This window comes from Anneissia japonica, unplaced genomic scaffold (assembly GCF_011630105.1).
Source record: "Anneissia japonica isolate Jap-2015-1 unplaced genomic scaffold, ASM1163010v1 scaffold199_len4679917_cov187, whole genome shotgun sequence".
In the NCBI taxonomy this organism is placed as follows: Eukaryota; Metazoa; Echinodermata; class Crinoidea; order Comatulida; family Comatulidae; genus Anneissia; species Anneissia japonica.
In genome coordinates this window covers 1,316,915-1,338,780 of record NW_022686322.1, presented here as the reverse complement: position 1 = coordinate 1,338,780, position 21,866 = coordinate 1,316,915, and the positions used below count along the sequence as shown (strand labels likewise).

At 34.4% G+C, this 21,866-nt stretch overlaps 1 protein-coding gene across 4 annotated transcripts in view; it reads right to left on the bottom strand.

The window, feature by feature from the left end:
* LOC117115218 (serine/threonine-protein kinase ULK4-like) overlaps positions 1-21,866 on the bottom strand; it is a gene marked incomplete at its 3' end in the record, with an annotated part of 111,104 nt that overhangs the window by 74,535 nt on the left and 14,703 nt on the right. For 3 of the 4 annotated variants that reach the window (XM_033258926.1, XM_033258942.1, XM_033258934.1), the window contains 2 exon segments: positions 774-875; positions 9,136-9,304. In XM_033258926.1, the coding sequence (XP_033114817.1) occupies positions 774-875; positions 9,136-9,304 (271 nt within the window). 4 annotated transcript variants of the gene reach the window in all.

Here is a 21,866-nt window from a genome sequence, read left to right as displayed (position 1 = left end):
TTACGTGTCTTTTCCTGTTTATTGGTAAATTTGTGAAGTTATTTTTTCTGTTATTGTGCCATCAACTTTTCAATTTTTTAAAATGGCTTTTTGATATTTCTTCTACATTGAAATAGTGATGTTGATTTCCTTATTTTACTTCTCTCTTTGTAGTATTTGTTTATGTTTACATTCTATGATTGAGCATAAAATAAAAACAAACAAATCTGTAAACATCTTCCTTCTTCTACTGTTATTTTTCCCTTTCATTCTTCCTTTAATAAAATCCTTCAACAATCCAGAGACTGAATGGGAGATTTGTGATGGAAAAGTAAAAGCTCTGTCTAGACTACCAAGAACTGATGTATGCCTATATATAGTCATGATGTGCTGATGGCATTGGTTGTCTGGAAGGGTTTTAGAGCTGGGCATGTTTGATCAGACTGTATCTGATTGTGTTTGTTTAAACATTTCAGATCAAACAAATAATGTGAAGTACTAGAAAAAGGAAATACAGGTGACATATTTACATATTTCATGTAAGTTATTTTATATGATGAATAAAATCAAACCTTGAACCATATGATATTTTAACTAATTCGAATGCAATTTATTTGCTTAGCAAGTTTTCAGTGATGGGATGCCTGAAGGTGCTCAAACTTCTTCTGGGATGAGCACTCATCCTTCACCACTCTTTGGTAATTCATTTAATGATTTTCATAATAAAAAGTTAGTAATCATTGAGGTTTTCAAGGGTTTTACTACAAAGACACCTTTAAAAGTGTTTACAATACCTGTAAAAAGTTGATAGAGGACACAGCCAAGGGACCAGAAGTCAGATGCTAAGCTGTTGTCTCCTCCCTTGAACACTTCAGGGGCCAAGTATTCTGGAGAACCTACGTACAACGAAAATATAAATGTTAGTGTCATATCAATACATTATAATACTATAGAGAACAGAATAGCTCAGCCAGCTAAACTAGTCTTATCCACTGTGTGTGTGCTGAATCGTTGAGATATTTTAGTCCCCGGCTCAATTCCCATTGCTGTTCTCCTGTAGTCCTGGAGAAGTTGAAAAAAGCACTGTCTTTTGGATGAGCCCTGTGTGTAATATGCACCCTGTGCAGGTTAAAGAACATAGTACACACTACGGAAAAGAGTAGGGAGAAGAGAGTAGAGGATTGACTCCCAGTGTACCGCCTCTGATGTACTGCCCAATTCACCACCAGAAGGACTCCACTGGAAATAATTTTTCTTTGGACATTTTCAAACTTGTTACAGCTAGGTTCAATGCAAAAGTACAATCTTTGATCTGAAACTATAAAATTTATGCAAAGTAGACTGAAAATTCACTGATATTCCTGGGACTGGGTTCTATAACACAATGATTAGTACTTTCCACTTCAATTTTCAGCGCTGCATTGCTAATCTAAAGTCATTATATGATTTGTAAAAGTCGGCTATGCTACTTATGCAAAATATACCCTGGGCTGTTGCCCGAGGAAAGGCTGGTATGTAAAATTGGGCCTAAAGTAGAGGATGGACTTATACCCAAGGTGGGCTTTTACCCAAGGAACTACAGTATATATTTATGGGGCCTAAGTTAGCAAATTACACAGATCTGATTTCCAGACATTTTACAAAAATCCTTAATTAGGTCTATGCAATAATATACTGTGAAACCTTGAATAGAAGCCCTGGGCTTCTGTTTTTTTGCAAACTTTGGATGGGCTTCTTCTTGAGATGGGCTTCTTTTTGAGGCTACTTTTGCAACCTAAAAAGGTGGGGCTTCAATTCGGGATGGGCTTCTTCGCAAGATTACACCCCTTTGGGTTTCTATTTGAGGTTTTACAATAGGAATAGAATTATTTTCAATTTTAAAATTAATTAATTTTCAATTAAAATTTTAAAAATTTAATAAATTTTATTATTTAACTTTATTAGCCTAACATAGGAAATTTTCAGAGGTTGAGAAGCAGTTTGGAACATGTATGAACCTTGTAAATGATTGTAGATACATTCAACTTTATGCTTTTTGCATAATCTGCCATTAATGATGTCATCAGACTTCAAATGCACTGTGACAAATCATTTGACTATTATAGACGTATCATTCCTTCCTATTTAATTCCAAACGGTAGACCCCCTCTTTGGAAGACTAATTACCCTGACACTAATACAAATGATTGCTTTAATAGAGGATATGGCAATAACATGCGGAAAATCTCCCAAGAGGCCACGTTTATGGATGCCGCGGTAAACTTCACTCCATTCTACGAACACTTCCCCAAGAAAAAACAGGAAAATATATCTTTACAATTAATAGCAACACATACCCAAATGTATTCAAATTATAGAAAGGCCAAACATTACATGTTGTTGATGTTATTACATTTTAAAACAAATTAAATTTAGTAAAAGAGAATTCAAGCTTAGAAATACAAACAAAGAGAAGTAACAACTGTTTAATAACAATTTTTAGAGGAGAAATTTTATTTTTACATTATTATCAATAAGATATACTTTTACTGAAGATTTGTAAACATTTTGCAATTCTACAAAGAGAAAACTTTTGTAGAAATAAACATAAAGATCTAGCCACAGATAATTACATTATTTATCTACTGTACTAATATGCAACTTCAACTTATATAATACTCAGAAATCTGATGATGATCTGAACATTTACAGTGCATGTAGTTTACAATGTTATACAAACTCAAAGCAAATGAAAATATCACTATGCAAAAGTTATTTTATCCCCAAGTGGAAAATTCTATTCATTAACAGGTGCTACACAGGAAAATTAACTGTAGATACGCAACACTGACCGTCATTCAATTGTTGCCTGTTGCTATGTGATACTGACCATCGCTACACTCTACACTAATAATAATTCTAAGCTTTATTGGTCCTCATTCTAATTTGGAACCAGAAACTTGGGCTAGGCCCGAGTACCCACGGCAGCTGCAGCGCAGCGCCATCCGACTCAACTCAAAATACCATAGTAGCAGTACGCTTACATTACATAATTTTTTTTTTTTTTAGGCAGAAAAGAAACCATTAATTTTTCAACACCCACTTCAGGTCAAGAGGAAAACAGCCTAGTTAGTTGATCATTAGTAGAGAGAAAATTGTAAACAAACAGCTCAAAGTAAAAAGCTTTATGATGAATTCTCACAAAACATTGGCAAAGAGAGCAGGTCTAGTATTTACCACTCCATAATATCAGAAGATTGGATTCTCAGGCAGCGTGGTGGATAAAACCTACAACAACAATTCAGATGTTTTGTAAAGTAGATTATAATTCTCAAGCCCGGAATACTTATACCATGTCATATTATTGTTATACTAATAATATTGTTTCTTCATTTATAAGATATAACATTTAATTTAGAATCGAATTGGCTTGCATCACTTTCTTTAAAGTTTGTTTTATACCCTAATACAGTACAGGTCTCACTCCAATTAAAGACCACTTTTGGGACTGGGGTTTTCATGGTCTTTAGCAACTTTGGTCTCTAATTAGCATAATAAAGATAAAAGGCATTTGTTAATATGGGACCACAGAAAAGCGATCTTTAATTAGGGCAAAAAAAAAAAATTCTTGCGTTGGCCACGTTTTGGGAAAATCCAAAAAGTGGGTAGGTCGGTGGGGAAAGTTGTTTTTTTTTTTTTTTTTTACCAATAATGTGTGATGCCTAAAAAGTAGAAAACACATGAAAATACAACAAAGACCATTTTAAAATCTAAATTGAAGAGCAAAGACAATCGCAACACTGTCGCATTGCCTACCGTTCAGCAAGATAGGACTATTCCAGAATTTGTAGCTCATTAAAAAAATATTCTTTGTTGTAGTAAAAAAAAACAAACAAAAAAAACAACTAAAATGTTGAACCTCAATTTTGTAAATTTTGGGTCGCTCTGGCGTGGCCAACTCCATAATTTTTTTTTTATTTGGCCTTAAAAGGTAGCCTTAAATTGGAAGGGGTCTTTAATTAGGGGGAGGTATGTACTGGCAAAAAAACATCAATTAGACACATACCTAAATTCCTTTTTGCTTATATATATATTTTTTATTATAAATAAACCTGAAAATAATATATTTATTTTCAGTTTAATTGGCGACAATATTTTATCACTCATTTTATCAATACAGAGCTAGCAATTCAAATATTAAAAATATTAATACAGTATTGAACTAGCTGTAGACCTATTTACAAGAGACTGAGGGTAAGGACAACCCCATCCCCACTAGCAAAGATGAGCCCGTACCTGTAAATGGCCAACACTATCACCAGCACTACCACAAACATTTCACTGGGATCATAGTTGGTGTGGTACATTTTACCAAACACAAAAAATAGAGGCAACTTCAACAACATTGTCTTATATATTTTATTCGTCTGTACACAACAGCTAACCATCACACAACAACCAAACCACATACAAACCCAACTACTTATGCTGTAGGTTTGCAGGTGGCTGCATGTAACTTGCATATTACAAGTGCATTCAGGCGGGAAAACAATGGATTGACGTCACAACAGTAGTTAGTTTGATGGATATATTCGGTCCAAACACCAAGGATAACCCACAAAAGTCTAAAGACGACTTAGTTCCAGTATTTCCCTTCTAGTGGTGATTTGGCAGTACACCGGGAGACAATCCCCTACCCTTTTTTGAATAGTGTACTGCATTATTTAACATGCATATGGGCTATAATGCACAAAGGACCAACAGCTTCAAACGTCTCATCCAAAAGACGCGCTATCATAAATTGCAGCAGCAAGGAGAACAGCGAGGGGAACTGACCACGGAACCTAGAGATCTCCATGGTTCTGCGCACCGAGGAGAAGTGCTAGTAAACGGAGCAGCAATGCTGGTTCCTCCGCTTTGGGTTACAGTAGTGTAGTTTGTAGGATGACTAAGTTTTCTGAATGTTTTTCTTTTTCCGCTGTTTATTTTCTCAAGTGCCTTGAGCATTTCTCTACAATGGATAGGAGGACTATACAAACCCTTATTCAATGTTACGTTATTATTAGCACCGCCAAGGTCTGTCTGTCAGTTAGCAAGATTACGCAAACGCTAACGAATCATAAAATTTGGTGGAATAATACATAATAATCAAAGAATATATAATTCTCGGAAGAAAATACCAAAGGACAAGGTCAAGGTCACGGAAATAAAATTGTTTACCTCAAGTACAAAATAAAATAATGGAATCACCCCTCATATTCAGGCAGCACTCAAGAACACAATGTGTCCTGAATACGAGGGGGGATTCCATTGTATGCTGCAGTTTCACCAGTCATGTAGTAAAGCTGTGAATTATAACTCCGTATCTGTGCGCAGCCTTTTGTAACTGGCATGCCGGTACCATTTTGAACGTAGCTACGAAGGTCATTGTTATTTTAATTAGCTGTGCATGATCGTGCGATGATCGTAGGGTGGATCATCGGGTTGATAAACAAAAATTTGAAATATAGTTTACCAGCTTTTAAAAACATGAACAATGTTGCAATTTACTAATAAACAATGATAGAATTTTATTGTTTGTTATAATCGATGTTTTAAAACAGTGCATCAAAAAGAGGCCTAGGAGCACACAATAATTATACATGTGGGTATACTTTCCAATTCAGAGTATTTTTATCCAATTTTATTGTTCTGGTAGTTAGCAGGTTCTTTGGGGCCCAGGGTTGAAGCTACAGTAGGGTCAGCAAAACCACCAAAGCCAGAGGATTTTTGTGCTTTATGGAGTCTAAATAATGCTATGAAAGCAGATTATGTTTGAAAACATCCGAGTCTGGGTAGGTCTGCAGTGCATTAGTTGGGTTGGAGGACTTGTTCGGGAAATTTGAAGACAGGATTCACCAGAAAAGAGGAGGGTTTGCAAGAGAAAGTGGGTTCTCCCGAACCATAAAACCCCCCGACTACGGGCCGGCGTACATCAGCTGGTGGATTTTCGAGGTTGACAATTTCATGAACTGGCAGTTTTATTTTCCATTGGTTTCCATGTAATTTTACAATCAACGGACATTAGCTCTGCTTAATATATATCGGACAAATCCAAGACTACAAAATATTGTTTGATAAACAATATTTTCACATGTCTGTTATTGTTACTGAGGACAGTTAAAAGAGGTAAGATAATTATAAATAAAAATATTCTAGGCTATTACTAAAACAAAAAATACAAACAATTTCCCTGTCAGCAGCGAGTGGAAGGGAAGACTCGCATCAATTTAAGTGTATGTTTTTCTCATTGAAAAAATACCTCCATGCTTTAAATTAACGTGTTAACTCGTGCTCGTCATTCACTAATGACCTAGCAATACATTGTCTATTCTAGTAAGCTACAGTAGTCTTCTGCAAATAAAAATTAAAAAATACAATCCCCCTTCGTCGTCTCACTTCGTAGCCTTGATCAGATAGATATCCGGCTACAAAGTAGCTATAAAGCCGACATGTATGGAAAATTGCAGTATTAACTAGCTATGGCCTGTGTATTGTTATTCAGGCACAGGGTGAATGTATGCATTGTATGGAGTGACTGCTCTAGTTATGTATGAATCATCTGGAGAAGATACATGGAATATATTTGGAAAATGCTAATATGTTTTACTGTAACTCATTGCATTCTACTGTTACACGTTTTCTACATCACATGCCAAATTTGTAGCTATAAGAATACAGGAGACAAAAGATTAAATTTTTTATTTATTATCATCATGCCTACCACCAGTAAATCGCACAATAAGAAATCTGTATCTTCCTTGATAATAAATTAATATAATGTATAATCAAACCAATTATTGAAGTATTCATGAGCATCTCTTTTACTTTTTACCTCACATTCATCTTTTACTTATTGCTAAATTATGGAAAATGTTATACCTCCTCTAACTAGATGCTTTTGGCAAAAAACATTTTATTAAATGGCACCATTTATATCTATTCCACCTTTAAGTTCAATGAATTTTCAACAAAAAAAACCCACAAACCAAGTTCAAATATCTTCCCTAACAATAGGTGATTAAAAATCATATTAGACTAATAGATTCATGTTCATTTTTCTTTTTTTTTTGTTTATTTAGTAATACTTCTTTTAATTCTTAGTTCTTCTTTCACTTTACCTATAAATGATTTTTCTTTGTCATTTTATATGGTTTAACTTATGTCTATTAAAAACTAACTAATGTTAACTTCTATAAACAATATTCCCAGGCTGTGGGCATTTTCCACATTGACAATGGCGTGACAATCGTCTCAAAAGCAGTAATCATTTTTCAAAAGACTGTTGACCATCATTATATGTCATGTACCAAACTCGAACTTGAAAATGTAGACTAGGCTACAATATCTGCATTTTGATCATTCACTTTCAAGTTGTTACTGCCAAGGAGGACAGGTTTGATATAGTGCCCTGTGGCACTATGGTACAAAAGATTAACAGAACGATAAACAATATCATCAAATTTTGAAGAATACCTAATAATAATACTAAGTAGTTTGAATTAGGTATTTAAATACCAAAAACTTCATACCTTGTGGAGGCTTCACCCCAAACATGAACCTGCCATTTACCCAACTAGAGCCCTGAGATGGCCCTAGAAGAATTAATTGAAGATCCAGGTTGAAAGGTAAAAGATAAATGAATGAGTAATGAAAGAATTTGCAAAACTCCATAATCACTTAAATTAGACATTTAATACCTAAAATGCCGGAGCTTCTTGGGCTTTTATCCCAACCACCACCAAAGTCCTGTCACACGATTCCACTAAGGCTTGCACCAAAGCCACATAATTAGGGCTCCAGTAGTTGTTCCAGGGCCACTTTCAATAGACTTTATTAGCATAGGTAGAATGTTTTAAATTATAGTCATAAAACAGAATATACAATACACATACTGAAGAAACTTAACAATCCTCATGCAGTATTACCTTACAATGGTCTCATTCGTCGTCTTAAATGCACTCGGTGTAAAAGAAAGGAATCGAGTCTGTTTTTTGTTATATAGCCAAGTTATTATTTACATTATCTACTGGATATGATAACCATGAAATGGATAACATATCTATGTTCACTTATCAATGTAACATACAGTAGTACTTTTCTCAATCTACTCATTTCTCTTTATCTCAGATTTTTTCAAAAAAACAATCCAAAATTGTTGTTCTCAGAGAATATACGATTGTAAATTTTTTTTCCCACCTAATTTTTTCATAACTGAAATGGATTCTGCGATATTATATCTATGTTCACTTATCAATGTAACATACAGTAGTATTTTCTCAATCTATTCATATTTCTCTTTATCTCAGATTTTGTCAAAAAAACAATCCAAAATTGCTGTTCTCAGAGAATATACGATTGTCAATTTTTTTCCCAACCTAAATTTTGCATAACTGTACATGAAGCCAAGTTGCTATTAAAGAATTTTACATGAAGAAAACACTACAAATATTAAGAGTTCAAGGCTAGCACCAGTGGGGCTTCCATCAACCCTTGTCTAGGAGAAAAAACAAAAAATTGTTTGCGGCCCGCAAAAATGAATTAAAAACCCTGTGTGCGGACCGCCATCCATCTTAGGCTTGTTACGGCCAGACATCAATCAAGGGCAGATCCAGACATGTCCAAAAGAAGTGGGGCTGGAAGGGGGCCGAAAGTGGGGCCGAATGAGATAACAATACCCTAGAGGGATTTCTAGACCCCTGAAAATAACCTCTGAGGCCATTTGGGCAATAATTTTTTTATTTTTCTTTCTTTTTTCTTTTTTTCTTTTTTCTTTTGACTTTCCAAAAAGGGGAGGGGGGCGGGACTGGCCCACCCCTCCCCCCCACAAATCCTAACCTGTCAATTATCTGAAAAATATGATATTAAAACTGAGCATAAAGCAGTATAAAAGTAGTGTATAAAGGATTCTGAACTGGAAACATCAAAGTTTGGGTGCGGCCTTTGGTGTTAAAACAAAAATTTATTTTGGCCCTCCAACCCATTTTTATGCACTTTAGAAGAGCCTAATACATGTGTTGGAATATTATAGATGAAACACATTGACCTACCAGTAGGCAAACCTCTCAGCAGTGACCTTAGAAAAAAATATAACCATTTAGTATTTGCTATACCTTGTTATACCGCATTTAATCTTACCTAATGTTTTGCGACTTCTTGGACTCGCGTTTGATCCCGCATCAGAATTGTCTAGACTGTTCTCTGAGTCATCCCCGGTCAACTGAAACAAATCATCTAAACTTTCACCTTCGACCTTAGATAAACTAAAATCATCATATTTAAGCACTCCTGGACCATCAAGAAGGATCTGGAAAATTAATAAAAAAAATATTTTTTCATAATATTGATTTTAAGTAATGGAGGAAAATGTCATAATTACTGTAGAACAAGTATTGACTACAGTACAATCACATATTAATAATAACGTCATTCCACATGGACGGAAACATTCAAAATAAAAAAAATAAAAAGGATGTATTCAAATATTCATAAAACATATTGTACAGTAATCAGAAAGTGTTTTCCTAACACGTTTTTTGTAGTTTTTTGTTCTATGTTGTACGAAACTGTGTAAATTGATTTAAGTAATCATAATTAACCTTTGTATTGTCGAAAGATATATATAAATGTGGATATGCTTTATTTCGCTTTTTTTTTATTGTTTGAGTCTCCAAATAATCAACTGTATGTGCTTCCCTTTTATTTGAATAAAATCAATAAATAAATAATTACCTAGTCTTAGTGATCAGATAGGACAAGGAAATAACATACGATGAAGCTGTAGGTTGGTGGTTGCTTGCCTTATAATCCCAAGGTCCTAGGTTCAAATCCTGTCAAAGCACAAGACTTTTTCTAATTACCAGAAAAAAAATTCTACACTTAACCTCAATATTAGTACCACTTTATTTAATTTATTCTTGTGGAAGCGGCACCTCGGAATCTCAACTTTGAGGTCAAGGGTTCAAAATCCTTGCTGTGCAAGTCGCTTGTGTCCTTAGACAAGATACTCTATATGTGTTTGTCTCTCTGCACCCAGGATTATAAATGGGTACCGGCATATGCTGGGATGGTAAAACTGACTGCAGTGCAGGAAAATCAAGCTATAAATCACACATCTTAATACTAAACTTCTATCAACCTAAGTTACTAAAGAAATAATGTGTCATGTAACATGAAAATGTCTTTTGAAAGTTTATACTTAAGGGAGCAATCATTAAACCTCATTACCAAGTTATCATGTTTACATTCTGACCTTCAGCAATGCATTTCTATAGTCTCAGAAATGCCTTTTTTAGGCAAAATAAATCTCTGTCTCATTCATTTTTTTTGCTGCTTCATTTTTCTAATTTTTTTTTGTAGCATTATAGCCCATGGTTCCTAAAATATGCGTAAAATTAATATACTGTATGTCAAGTGCATAGTTAATAATTTCTCAAATAAAATCTACATCATCAAAAAAATATAATGTATACAGTACTAAACAATTCGTAAAATATTGTAAAATATGTAAATATTCTCTTCAGAGTGTAGTCTTAGATAATAAGGCCTACCTAGTTATTTAGCAGTCAAAGGAAGGCTATCTAAATGCAAGTGGTCTATGCATACGTAATAGTTGAATTGGCGATGCTTAATGACAGTGTGGGTGCTACATTTGGTAAAGTTCTAATTATATTCCAATAATTTTGTCTAGGTTAGGACAAGTAACGATTATGCTTTTTTCGTTTACTTGCCTTAAATGAAATTATTCATTAAATACAGAGATATTTAATGCATCCTACTGTCAATATAATTTCATGAATAGTATCTTTATTAAAACTGATAATTTCATCAATAGTATCTTTATTAAAACTGATATATACTGTAGCACTATAAGGAATAAAAAATATTGATTAAATACACATTTAACTGTAATAAATGAATTAGACCTATATAAAAATGTTCGGAAATTAAAGATTACATTTACTACACACTATACACCTTGTTTAAGAATATTTTGTTCATATTAATACATTGTTTAAAAGTTTTGTTTATATAGAAGGACTGTGGTTCTGTGAAATGGTGCATGCATTTTAATTCCTGGATTTAGGTTCCATCACTGGTAATGATCCAAAAACATAAAAGTTTCCTGAAGGAACCAACAATGTAGCATTCTAAAAATAAGATTAATTATTTAAATAAACAGTTTGTTTTGACGGTTTTGACAGCCGTGTGTACCCACAAAAACATTGGCGTGACTGCGAGAGTGTGGTAAAGTCAGGCCCAGGATGTATAAGACCTAAAGTAAAGAAGGTCTATATCCTCTTGACTATTACAAAATTAAACCTTAATGTACACCTAAACCACTCTTTCCTGTTTATGAGAACTCCAAAAGCAACAGCTTTTCTGTTAAAATTAGTACTCAGAAAGTTTATGCTTTTCATTACCTACCTGTTTTTTTAAATGGGATGACAAAACAATGTTTACAAAAAGCAATTAAATTCTATATTTGGGTTGTTATATTTAAGTGAATAGAAATATAGAATGACAACAAAGTTTTCCTCAACAATTAACATTTTAAATTATTTAAAATTAATCAATAAATTCTTATATTCTTTAAATTGGCTGGGAAACAATTTCAGAATTTTTGGGTCCATGCACAGCGGACCCCAGATCCTTACTGCTATTCTTCCTGTTCTTGTTGTTGTTATTAGTAAACTTTAAAAGTGTCCAGCGTCGCCAGTCTTGAATGGACGTGCAGGAAATTTTGTACACATAAACTAGGTTATTTCCAACTTAGATGGCCCTTTTTTAAGTTTAACCGCAGGGTTCCCCTACAAAAAAACAAAAAAACAAAAAAAATAAACTAACAAACAAACCAACCAACACACAACACAAACACACACAAGCAAGACGAGTCACGATTAAATTAATTTTTGTATTGCGAAACAAGGTGATTCCTGAGTTTATTGGTAAAAGACTTCACGGAAACTGAGTTCATAATTGAGGATGGTAAATTATTCCAGAGTATAGGACCAGTGTATCTAATATTGTGTTGAAAATAGTTGGTGTTATGATTAGGTATGTGAATATCATTTCTGGATCGAGTATGATAATTGTGAATGGAGTGATTTAGGGTAAACATATTACAGAGATGGTTAGGGAGAATAGAATTAATGGCAGTGTATAAGAAAGTACCTTGTTGAATATGGTTAATATCAGGGAGTTTGAGAAGGTTTAAATTGGAGAACAGGGGAGAGGAGTGAGACCGTGGTGGAGCGCCAGATATAAGTCTAATAACTTTTTTTTGGAGAACTTGAAGTCTGTTAATATTGGATAAATAAGTATTGCCCCAAATAATGTTGCAGTAGCTCAAATAAGGAAGGATTAAAGAGCAGTAAAGAATACGAAGAATATTAGTGGGTACAAATGGGGATAATCTAAAAATAATACCAAGGCTTTTTGAAATTTTGTTTTCAATTTCGTGTATATGTTTTTTCCATGATAGGCCACTGTCAAGATGAACTCCTAAGAATAAAAATTTTAAAAGGAGTGGTATCAATACATTTTAACTTTTGTGGGGTCCCAAACAAGATGAAGTTACATTTGTTATGGTTAATTGAAAGTTTATTAGCAGCAAAGTATTGGGACAAGGGAACCAGATTAGAGTTGACAGTATCAAATAATGATTGGACATCATGGTCAGAATAAAAAACAGTGGTGTCATCAGCATAAAGGAAGAAATTAAGTAAGTTAGAGGATTGATGGATATCATTGATGTACAAAATGAAAAGGAGGGGACCCAGTAAAGAACCTTGAGGAACTCCACAAGTGATTGGTCTGTAATTTGATATAGAGGTAGAATAGTACACTGGGTCCGGTTGGAGAGGTAACTTTTGAGAAGGGTAAGTGCGGGGCCACAAATTCCATAGTGAGATAATTTAAATAAGAGAATATTGTGATCAATTGTGTCGAAAGCCTTGGAGAGATCTATAAAAAGTCCAATTGCAAGATAGCGATTTTCAAAAAAATAAAAATATTAAAGGAAATAATGAAGTCATAAATATAATAATAATAGAATAAATACTGTAAGTACCAAACCAAACCAAAATAATTAAACAACCTAATAATATACAGCAGCAACAACAAAGGAAACATAAGCATGAAAAGCGATAATGGAAGACCATTAAAAAACAGTGCAAAAAAGACAAAACAATTCCAAGTAAGCATCAACAACGACAGCAACAGCAAGCAAAAAAGAAAAAAAAAACCATGGTATGCATTTCGAAAGTGAGACTGGTGAGAGATTCATGGAGACTTATATTCAGTTACTGAAAAAATTAACGTAAATCAAATGAAATAATTAATAGAGGAAAAAAGAAAAAGAAAAAAAAAAACGTTAGAAGCATCAGCAGCACGACAGCAGCATGACAGCAGCACGACAGCAGCAACACAATTATTTTGTATAAAAATGATGGGATTATTAAAATGTTATCAGAAGTTAGAGTTCCGACAAGATCTGACTGGTCAAAACAACATAAGATGCAGTCAAAACATGCTGTTAATGTTCCGGTATTATCAGTTAGTGAGTTAATATAGAGTATTTAGCTCTTCATGATTAATATCTTGCATAATTCAGAAATGACGAAGTTCGGATTCGGACTTGATGAAGACTTTCTTCATGCTCTTCTTTATCACGCAGTAAATCCTGCCGTCCATGGACCATGCAGATCCAGCAGCTTCACTTCTTATCGCTTCCTTAAGAGCTTTAGCCTGTTATTCTCAAGGGCTTTCCTGCTGCAAGCTTCTGAGCTTTTAAGGCACTGCCCCCATTGATTTTGTCAAAAAATGTTTATATTAATTATGAAAATGGAAATAAATGTTCATTGAATTTAAATGAATTGTTCGCCGAACTACCACCCGTTGTGTTTGTGGTTGTAAAATGTATAACAAAGTTACAAACATTAGAATGTTACACTGATTTTTGACGAGTATACTTGTCCCTGGCGCCCTCAGCAGCACCCTGTGGGCGAGTATACTAGGAGCAGCCGATGTGTTAAGACATTTTATTTTATTATTTATTTATCTATTTTTTTCTGTAGGTAGTAATTACTGACAATTATGAACCCTTGCCAAAAGCCACTAACGCCACTGTGTACTGTATTTAGGCATGGAGGATATTTCCTACATGATTTAAGCATGTTTTAATAGTGTCAACAAAAAGTCTTGTCTGAAAGTTGCATACCTGTAGCATTAAACGCTGAGCAGTTGATCTTGTTATATAGTCAAATGACTGTAAATCAGTGGGAACTGTTATTGCTCAGTCTGTTTAATATCCAACATTATTAATTTATTTGATCCTTATGAGATATTTAATTTATTTTTTTATTACTGAGAAATAGTAATTAATCACTTTTAGAATTTTTTTTTAATTGAATATTTTTCCTGTAATTTGTTTTATTTTAATTTTAAGCTACAAAATGTTGGAATATATTATAAAAACCAAATTTTATTAAAATTTTTAAAATAAGTTCACCTATGTGTTAAGCAAATTAGTATGCTGATTATTATGTAACTAAATAGCAAAGTTCTGCAAGAAACCATTATTAATAAATATTTCAATTTTAAATGTGTATTTATGTTGTTGACAATGAATTCTTTTGCTATGTGCTTTTGTTAGCATGATTTGACACAATATGAAGAAAAATTATTGAAAATCATTTGACTGAGGTGTGTTATTTAATTCAAGCTCAAATTAGGGTTCTCTTCACTGCCATTTGTTTTTACAACATTGAATTGAAATCACCGACAGATTCATGTAACAAGTCATAAATTGCAACAAAAAAAAAGAGTTTCCAATTCAACAGCCTGATATGTGCAGAATAAAACCTTTTCAGAAATCTAGTATTCTTAGTCAATGCCAAAAACATTAATAAAAATAAAATTTTTAAAAATTCAAAAATACTTTATTATTCACTGTGTGCTGTCTCTTATACACATCTAGATGTGTATAAGAGACAAATAATGTACAATGAATAAAAGATATAAAATAGCTAAAAAGTTAACACATGAATAAAAAATTAAACTTAATGACTTTAACAGAGAAAACACAACAGCAAAAATTGTAAAAAGATTTAAAATAAATTTAAAACATTAAGAATCATCAAACTATTTGGACCTACTGTATATAACATAATTACTAGAAACTGCAAATTGCAAGTGAAGTGCTGCGAAGTACAACTGCATATAAATGTTCTTCGAACAAAATTATTTATGCGAATCAAGTGAAAATAATGAATAATAAAAATATAACAAATAATATGAGACATGACCCATTGTCTATATTAGAACACTTCTCATTGGGTAACAAAGTCGTAATTTTTCATTTATGTCAAAAAGTGTATAGTGGTGAATTATGGTTTAGGTTTTTTTTAATAAAGTTTAAAAAAATCTATGTATGTGGAAAATGTAGTTGATTACCAAAGGTTACAATTTTTATTTTGAAGACTGCATGGTCTAGGAAGTGTACATTTTTTTATGGGGCAACTTTCCAAGGGCGGGTTTTCTAGGGGCGAGTTGACTGCCAAAGAGTGTTGCCAAAGTGCGAGACAGCGTGTTATTTGATCACAAGTGCGAGACATCGCAAGTGTGAGCCAGCGAGCCATGACGTCACAACAATAGATACGAGACGTTACTCGAGTTTCGGTATCGGCTGAGATTTGTGGAGTACAATTCAAAAAACAACTATAGGTCTAATAATGAATTATTGTGATGTTAAATAGACAATGTTAGCTATCAAGGAGCGACGTTGTTTTTCATTGGGACATTCATCCCTTCAAGGCTAGGCCTATACCATCCTAGCTAGTCTAGACCTAGAGTAGGATAAGGCTAGCGCGACATGCGGACGTTGGTACGTGTTGGTTAGTCTACAAACGTCGCCTGAAGTAATTGATTTTACCCGGCAGAACGAAACAAGGAAACTCCGCTTTTCAGTCGTCTTAGGCCCTTGATTTTTGACAAACAATGACCTTTCAGAGGTCAAACTGCTGTCAAGAATATGAATTGGCTGCTTCGCAGCAATTATTAACATTTTGTAAAATAATTCTTTATATTATTTTTAATTCCTATGCCCTCAATTTCTGAATGCCTGTAAATGTTGTATTTTTACCTTTATAATTTTTTAACATTTAGGATAAGATCACTGAAAATTCTGATAATTCCAGCAGATTAAAATCAATTCCAAATAATACATTCAATATATCATGGACATCAAGCCTAGTTAATCATTTTCTTTAATTTAGCATAATGCCACATTATAACCATTGTTTGAAAATGATGCCACATTAAAGGACTAATCAAATGCTTTATGGGAACAATAGAACTTATGATTGGATGTGCTCTACATTGAAACTCACAATATACAAAAATAATTACAAAATTCACACTTGCAGTAGACATACGCTCCTACTTGGAGCCGAGAATCTGATAAGCTCAGAAATGTTTGATGATGTTATTTCAGTTATTTTCTTCTAGTATAGTTTAAGTATTCTTTGGATGCACTTTTTTAAGTGTTACACACGATTTGTACGCAAAATACCGATTTTTAAAGGAAATTGTGAAGTGGGACACTTTTAATGAGAAATGTATTAGTAACTTAATAATCCAAGGCTCAGATAATTATTACTCCTGGTCACTGGATTCGACACAATGATTGGACACACAATGGGCAACCTCCTTTAATCTATTCCTGGAGAGTAATCCTAATCATGCAGATAACCAGCTACAGTCAACTATGGCTATGTTCACACACACGGCGTAAGGCTGGCTTAAGCATGGCGTAGCGTACGCCTTTGTGTGTGAACTAGGCAGTGGCGTTGTTAAAGCCACTCACTACGCCACATCCTTGGCGTTATTAACGCTACCTGCAGACCCCAGATTAGCTAATGCCACTGAGCTAACGCCAGTGATGCTTGAATGTTTTACCTCATTTCAAGAGATTGACCAATCACGATTGCAATATTAGCTACTTTGGTCTCTTTTCTGTGCTCTCTATAAATGAAATGGTAAAGGGGTTCTTTTTCTATTGCATTTTACTTAGTTATAATGTATATGATTTGTTGATTATATTTTGTAAGATATTTTAACATATTTAGACTGTCTATTAAAACCTGCAACACCAACAATGCTAGCTGAAAAATCAAAGCAAAATTGTTCATTTAAAATACAATAATCATATAAGTTCACTTCGAACAATTCACAGATTTAAAACTTTTACTGATGCACTGTTAATTTTACTACAGTTAAGAACCCGTACATTATTTTAAACTATTTGTTAAACTACTAGTTTAACGCCAGCGTTAATATAGCGAACGCCGTTTGTGTGAACACTTTAGAATTTTAATCCGTGAATTAGCTTATGCCTGGCGTAAGCTACGCCAGTCTTACACCGTGTGTGTGAACATAGCCTATGTACCCATCCAATTTCATTTAGAGTTGGTCATATCCTATTACAAGGTACCCAATTTGAGTGGAGGGATAAAGTGTCTTGCCCAGGGACACCAAGCAATGTACCAGATAGGAATCAAACCCACAACCTGGTATTTGGACACTAAAAAGCATTACCACTGCAACAAACACTTCAACCATGTTCACAACCTTTTGGAGATGGGGAAATACACACTTTTAAATCCCATTTGACGTCTAGTGACATTCTATGGTTTTAAAATACATGAAACAGCTAATTTCTAAATTTTGTTGGAGACTAAATTTTAAACTTTAATGAATATTTTGTAACAGTAACACCACCATCCACATTATCATCACTTTCCAATTCCATATCGCTCTAATTCATAATAATATTTATAATAGTTGATACTAAAGATAACATTATAATAATATTTGGCATTGCTATTCTTCAAAATGTTAATAATTAGTAGACTTTTGGCAACCACCTCAGCTTACAGAAGAATACCTAGGTAAGGCGTGATCTACAAATTATCCCCAACGACAGAAACGGGTCAAACATGTTTACTATTGTTATATGACAAGCTCCCAAACGCGTCTGTGAAATGCCGTTTGGAAGCTTGTCGTTCGAGCCGTTTATTCCGTTTGGAAGTTAACTCCTCTCCTTTTCATATGGCTGACTGCTCGTGAATGGCAAATGTTAAACGCGTTCACAGCGGAATTTGGAATTTGATCGTGATTTCAACAACTTCAAAACTTGTTCAGTGTCCCTTCCGTACCTAGGCTATGTAGGCCTAGGCCTATATTTTATAATAGTAGCCCGGTAGTAAAATGCTATACGCCAGGTGACAGTTCACGAAGAAATGTTTATAATAAAGGCCTAAATTTAATTATTTTTCTTGTTGGGGAAACCCCAATGTTTCTTGTATTTTTAGAAGGCTAGGCCCTACCGTTACCTGTAGGTTTTATAGAAGAGAAAGCAATCGCCAGTAACCTTCCTACCCAGATTATATTGTGCGATGTTCGAATTGACCTATCAAAACAAGTACCTTTTGCCCAACTTTCCAATTCCAACAGCCCGCACAATACAGCATGTAAACACTGACCTGGATCAGCCGCAGTTGAAGAAGTTCGTTGTGGCGATCACGTGATATCGCACGTAGAACAACGTATGTTACGGCATTGTTTTACTGTGTAGGCTATATGAATTTAATGCATGTTTGTATTATTATATATATTATTATGTTTTAAAAATGGTTAAACCATCATCCAGCAATGGTATTCTAGTATATCACTGTTTACTATTTTAATGTTTTCATGTAGGCCTTCAGGGCTCGCAGAATCGCCTGCCCGACGTCCCGGGGCAACCAAATATCTGCGTCGGGCAACCAAAAATAAATAGGGTGCGTTTTATTATGACGATCAATGACAATTAAAATGACATGCAAGAAATGAATGTACAAAAAAGTAACACTTTGCTAAAATACAGCTGAACAATTCCTACCACCGAAACCATGGCACATGTTTATATTGCTGAACAAGGCAGTTGGCTATTCCCTTCTTGCGGAGCAGCAGCGCGTTTTACATTCCTGAAGGCGGCGTTCAAAGAATCAGATCAGACACTAGAGCGTCTACATTCCTGAGTTGGCGGCGTTTAAAGAGAAGACTACTGTATGTGATTGACCTTGTGGGAACCTACTTGTGTGGGAACGTTTCTCAATGAATTCACTGTTACTAGGCAATTTGCAGTAATGCAAACTGGTGGTATATGCCTATTTCAAACAGTTTATTTCCGTTCATTACAAAGTAAGAATATCGATACAAAACAAAGTGAATTGATTTTATTTTTGAACGGGAGCGGTAGCGGCAGGATTTGGCAGACGGAGATACGATGTCTCCAACAGGGTCGGCAGCGAAAGTGGGAAACGATGCTCATATGAGCAACGATCATGCTCATATGGCCGACTGTACACAATACTTGTATTTAATGGGCCTAAATAAATCATCGGGAATATGCATCGATAACTTAAATAAAATCACGAGGCAAATATTAAAACAGTGTAAATATTTATTTCATTTCCTTCAACTTAACTTATATACCGGGATGGCGTCTGGCAGGGGATAGTTTTTACTATCATAGTTTAACTTTTATCTATCAGAATCTAGCCCCGAATCCTAGACTCATGTATTTAAAGCGGCCTGTAGCATGTGTATACCTGTCTCTTATACACATCTAGATGTGTATAAGAGACAGGGCCTAGGCCTTAAACAGCTTCCACACATAAAATAACAGTAGGCCTAGCCAATAAAAATATATAAAATACAAACAAGATTTATGCAAGATTAAAAAAATTAAACTATACAGAAGTCGCCGCCGGCAAGCAGACAAGGCCATACTTTAAACTGGCATCCAGGCACTCCATCGAACGTCCTATTGTTAGCATCTCAACTGACCCACTTCTGTCAGAGCGGCGCTCAAAGCGAATTTCTATAGACCAAGGAGGAAAGTTCTTTCGTCCATGTATAGATCAACACCGGCTACACAGTCAGTGACATTTGTCACGTGATGTTGCGTACTCTGTTGGACTGATCACATCCACACACACTAGGTACCCAATATTAATTGTACAGTAGTTGCATAGGCCTGGTTGCTGTATATAATATATATTGATGCCTACGTTTAATACTAGAGAAAATAGATGTTATATTTTCTCTATAGTTTATTGAATGATATTTGGCGAATACTGGCGTCCATTTGTGTTCCCATATGATATGTGTGCAGGGAGTTGATAAATGTTTTTTTCGTTCGTCGTCAGCTTCTCAGCAGGTAGGCTGCTATTTAACGAAGATAGGTCTTTCCGACAGAGCAAACGGTAATTAGGCCTACATGCATGTGCTGCCATTATCGTCATTTACCACTAAATTTAACTATTAGGACTATGCAGCCTTTAAACTTTGAACTTGGTTCATTTCAAAGTAAAACTTGTTCAGTATTTTAAAAAGTACAAAAACGGTACTTCAACCGGGGCCTGGTCTAACGACACAGACGCGTTTGTCGCCCAAAACAATAGAAACAATGGCAAACACGTTCAACAGCACAAACCCGTTTAGACGCGTCTGGGACATATTCCGACTAGCTTATTAATATTCATGAGACACGGTAATTAGACGATCGCTTTCCCAGACGCGTTTGTAATACATGGTTTTCCCAGACGCGTTTCTGTCGTTGGGGATAATTTGTAGATCGCGTCTAAGGTGTATTCCACTTTAGGGGTGGTGTCCCATTTATAGGGGCAGGCTATAATGTGTTTTCCCTGGGTTAATGGCCAAAACAATTGTTTCCGTATTACTGTAGGGATGGCCCTATGGAGAGCTTCTACTCTATTCCTAATCATGCAAAAATATTCCACATAGAACATTTATAAATTTACCAAGAATTATTACTACATTAGTAGGTAATGTCTTAAGAAAATAGTATCCATAGTGTTAAAATTCAAGGATGTTTTGCTAAGTTTTGCTAGCTTTAGCATAAAAACTTAGTAATCAGTAACCTTTAGTTGGAATCCCAATAGGAACAATACATTTTTTCCACATTTATATTTACAAAACTTAAGAAGGTTTTTCTCATTATTATCTAATAATTTACTGTAATGTTTTGTACACTAGAAGTAAAAAAAAGGCAATAATGATACTGAGGTAAATGTACTAAACTTAAAGAATTTAACATTTAACTACCAAAGGCTTCCCTAGACAGCAACCTTTTAGTTTTATGTGCCTCAGCGTTTATGCACCAATTCTGTCAATAACAAATTCCTTATGGTCAAGTATACAGCACCCTTGACTCTTCCAAAACATTTGCCATAAATTATTAAATGAAAACTGACTGAAAAGTACATCTTTAATTGAATGAAAGCCTGCAAGGTGTTGAAACATTTAAGATCAGATTTAACTGACAGTTAATAAAGTCTATTGTTAAACATACCACGATCGCTGATAATTACAAGTTCATAATCGGAAACAAGATATGACATAGAGAATATAGTCAATGAAATTTCATACATTTTTTTAGTCAATTATGGTTCATTTTCAGTATAAAACTGTATGCTGCTTGCTAGATTCAACAATCAGATCTTTTAAGTCTATTAGAACATTAAATGTCTTCATAAGGCCAATACAAAAAAACGCTTTGTGTTGGCAACGTTTTGGAAAAATCCAAAAAATGGGTAGGTCGGTAGGAAAAGTTTTTTTTTTTTTTATTTAATTTTTTTTTTACCAAAACTGTTTATTTCTAAAAATTAAAAAACAACACAAAAATACAACAAAGACCATTTTTAAATCTATATTGAAGAGCAAAACGATCACATAACACTGTCACATCGCACACTGTCACATCACCTACAGTACTGTCATAAGATAGGCCTATTCCAGCC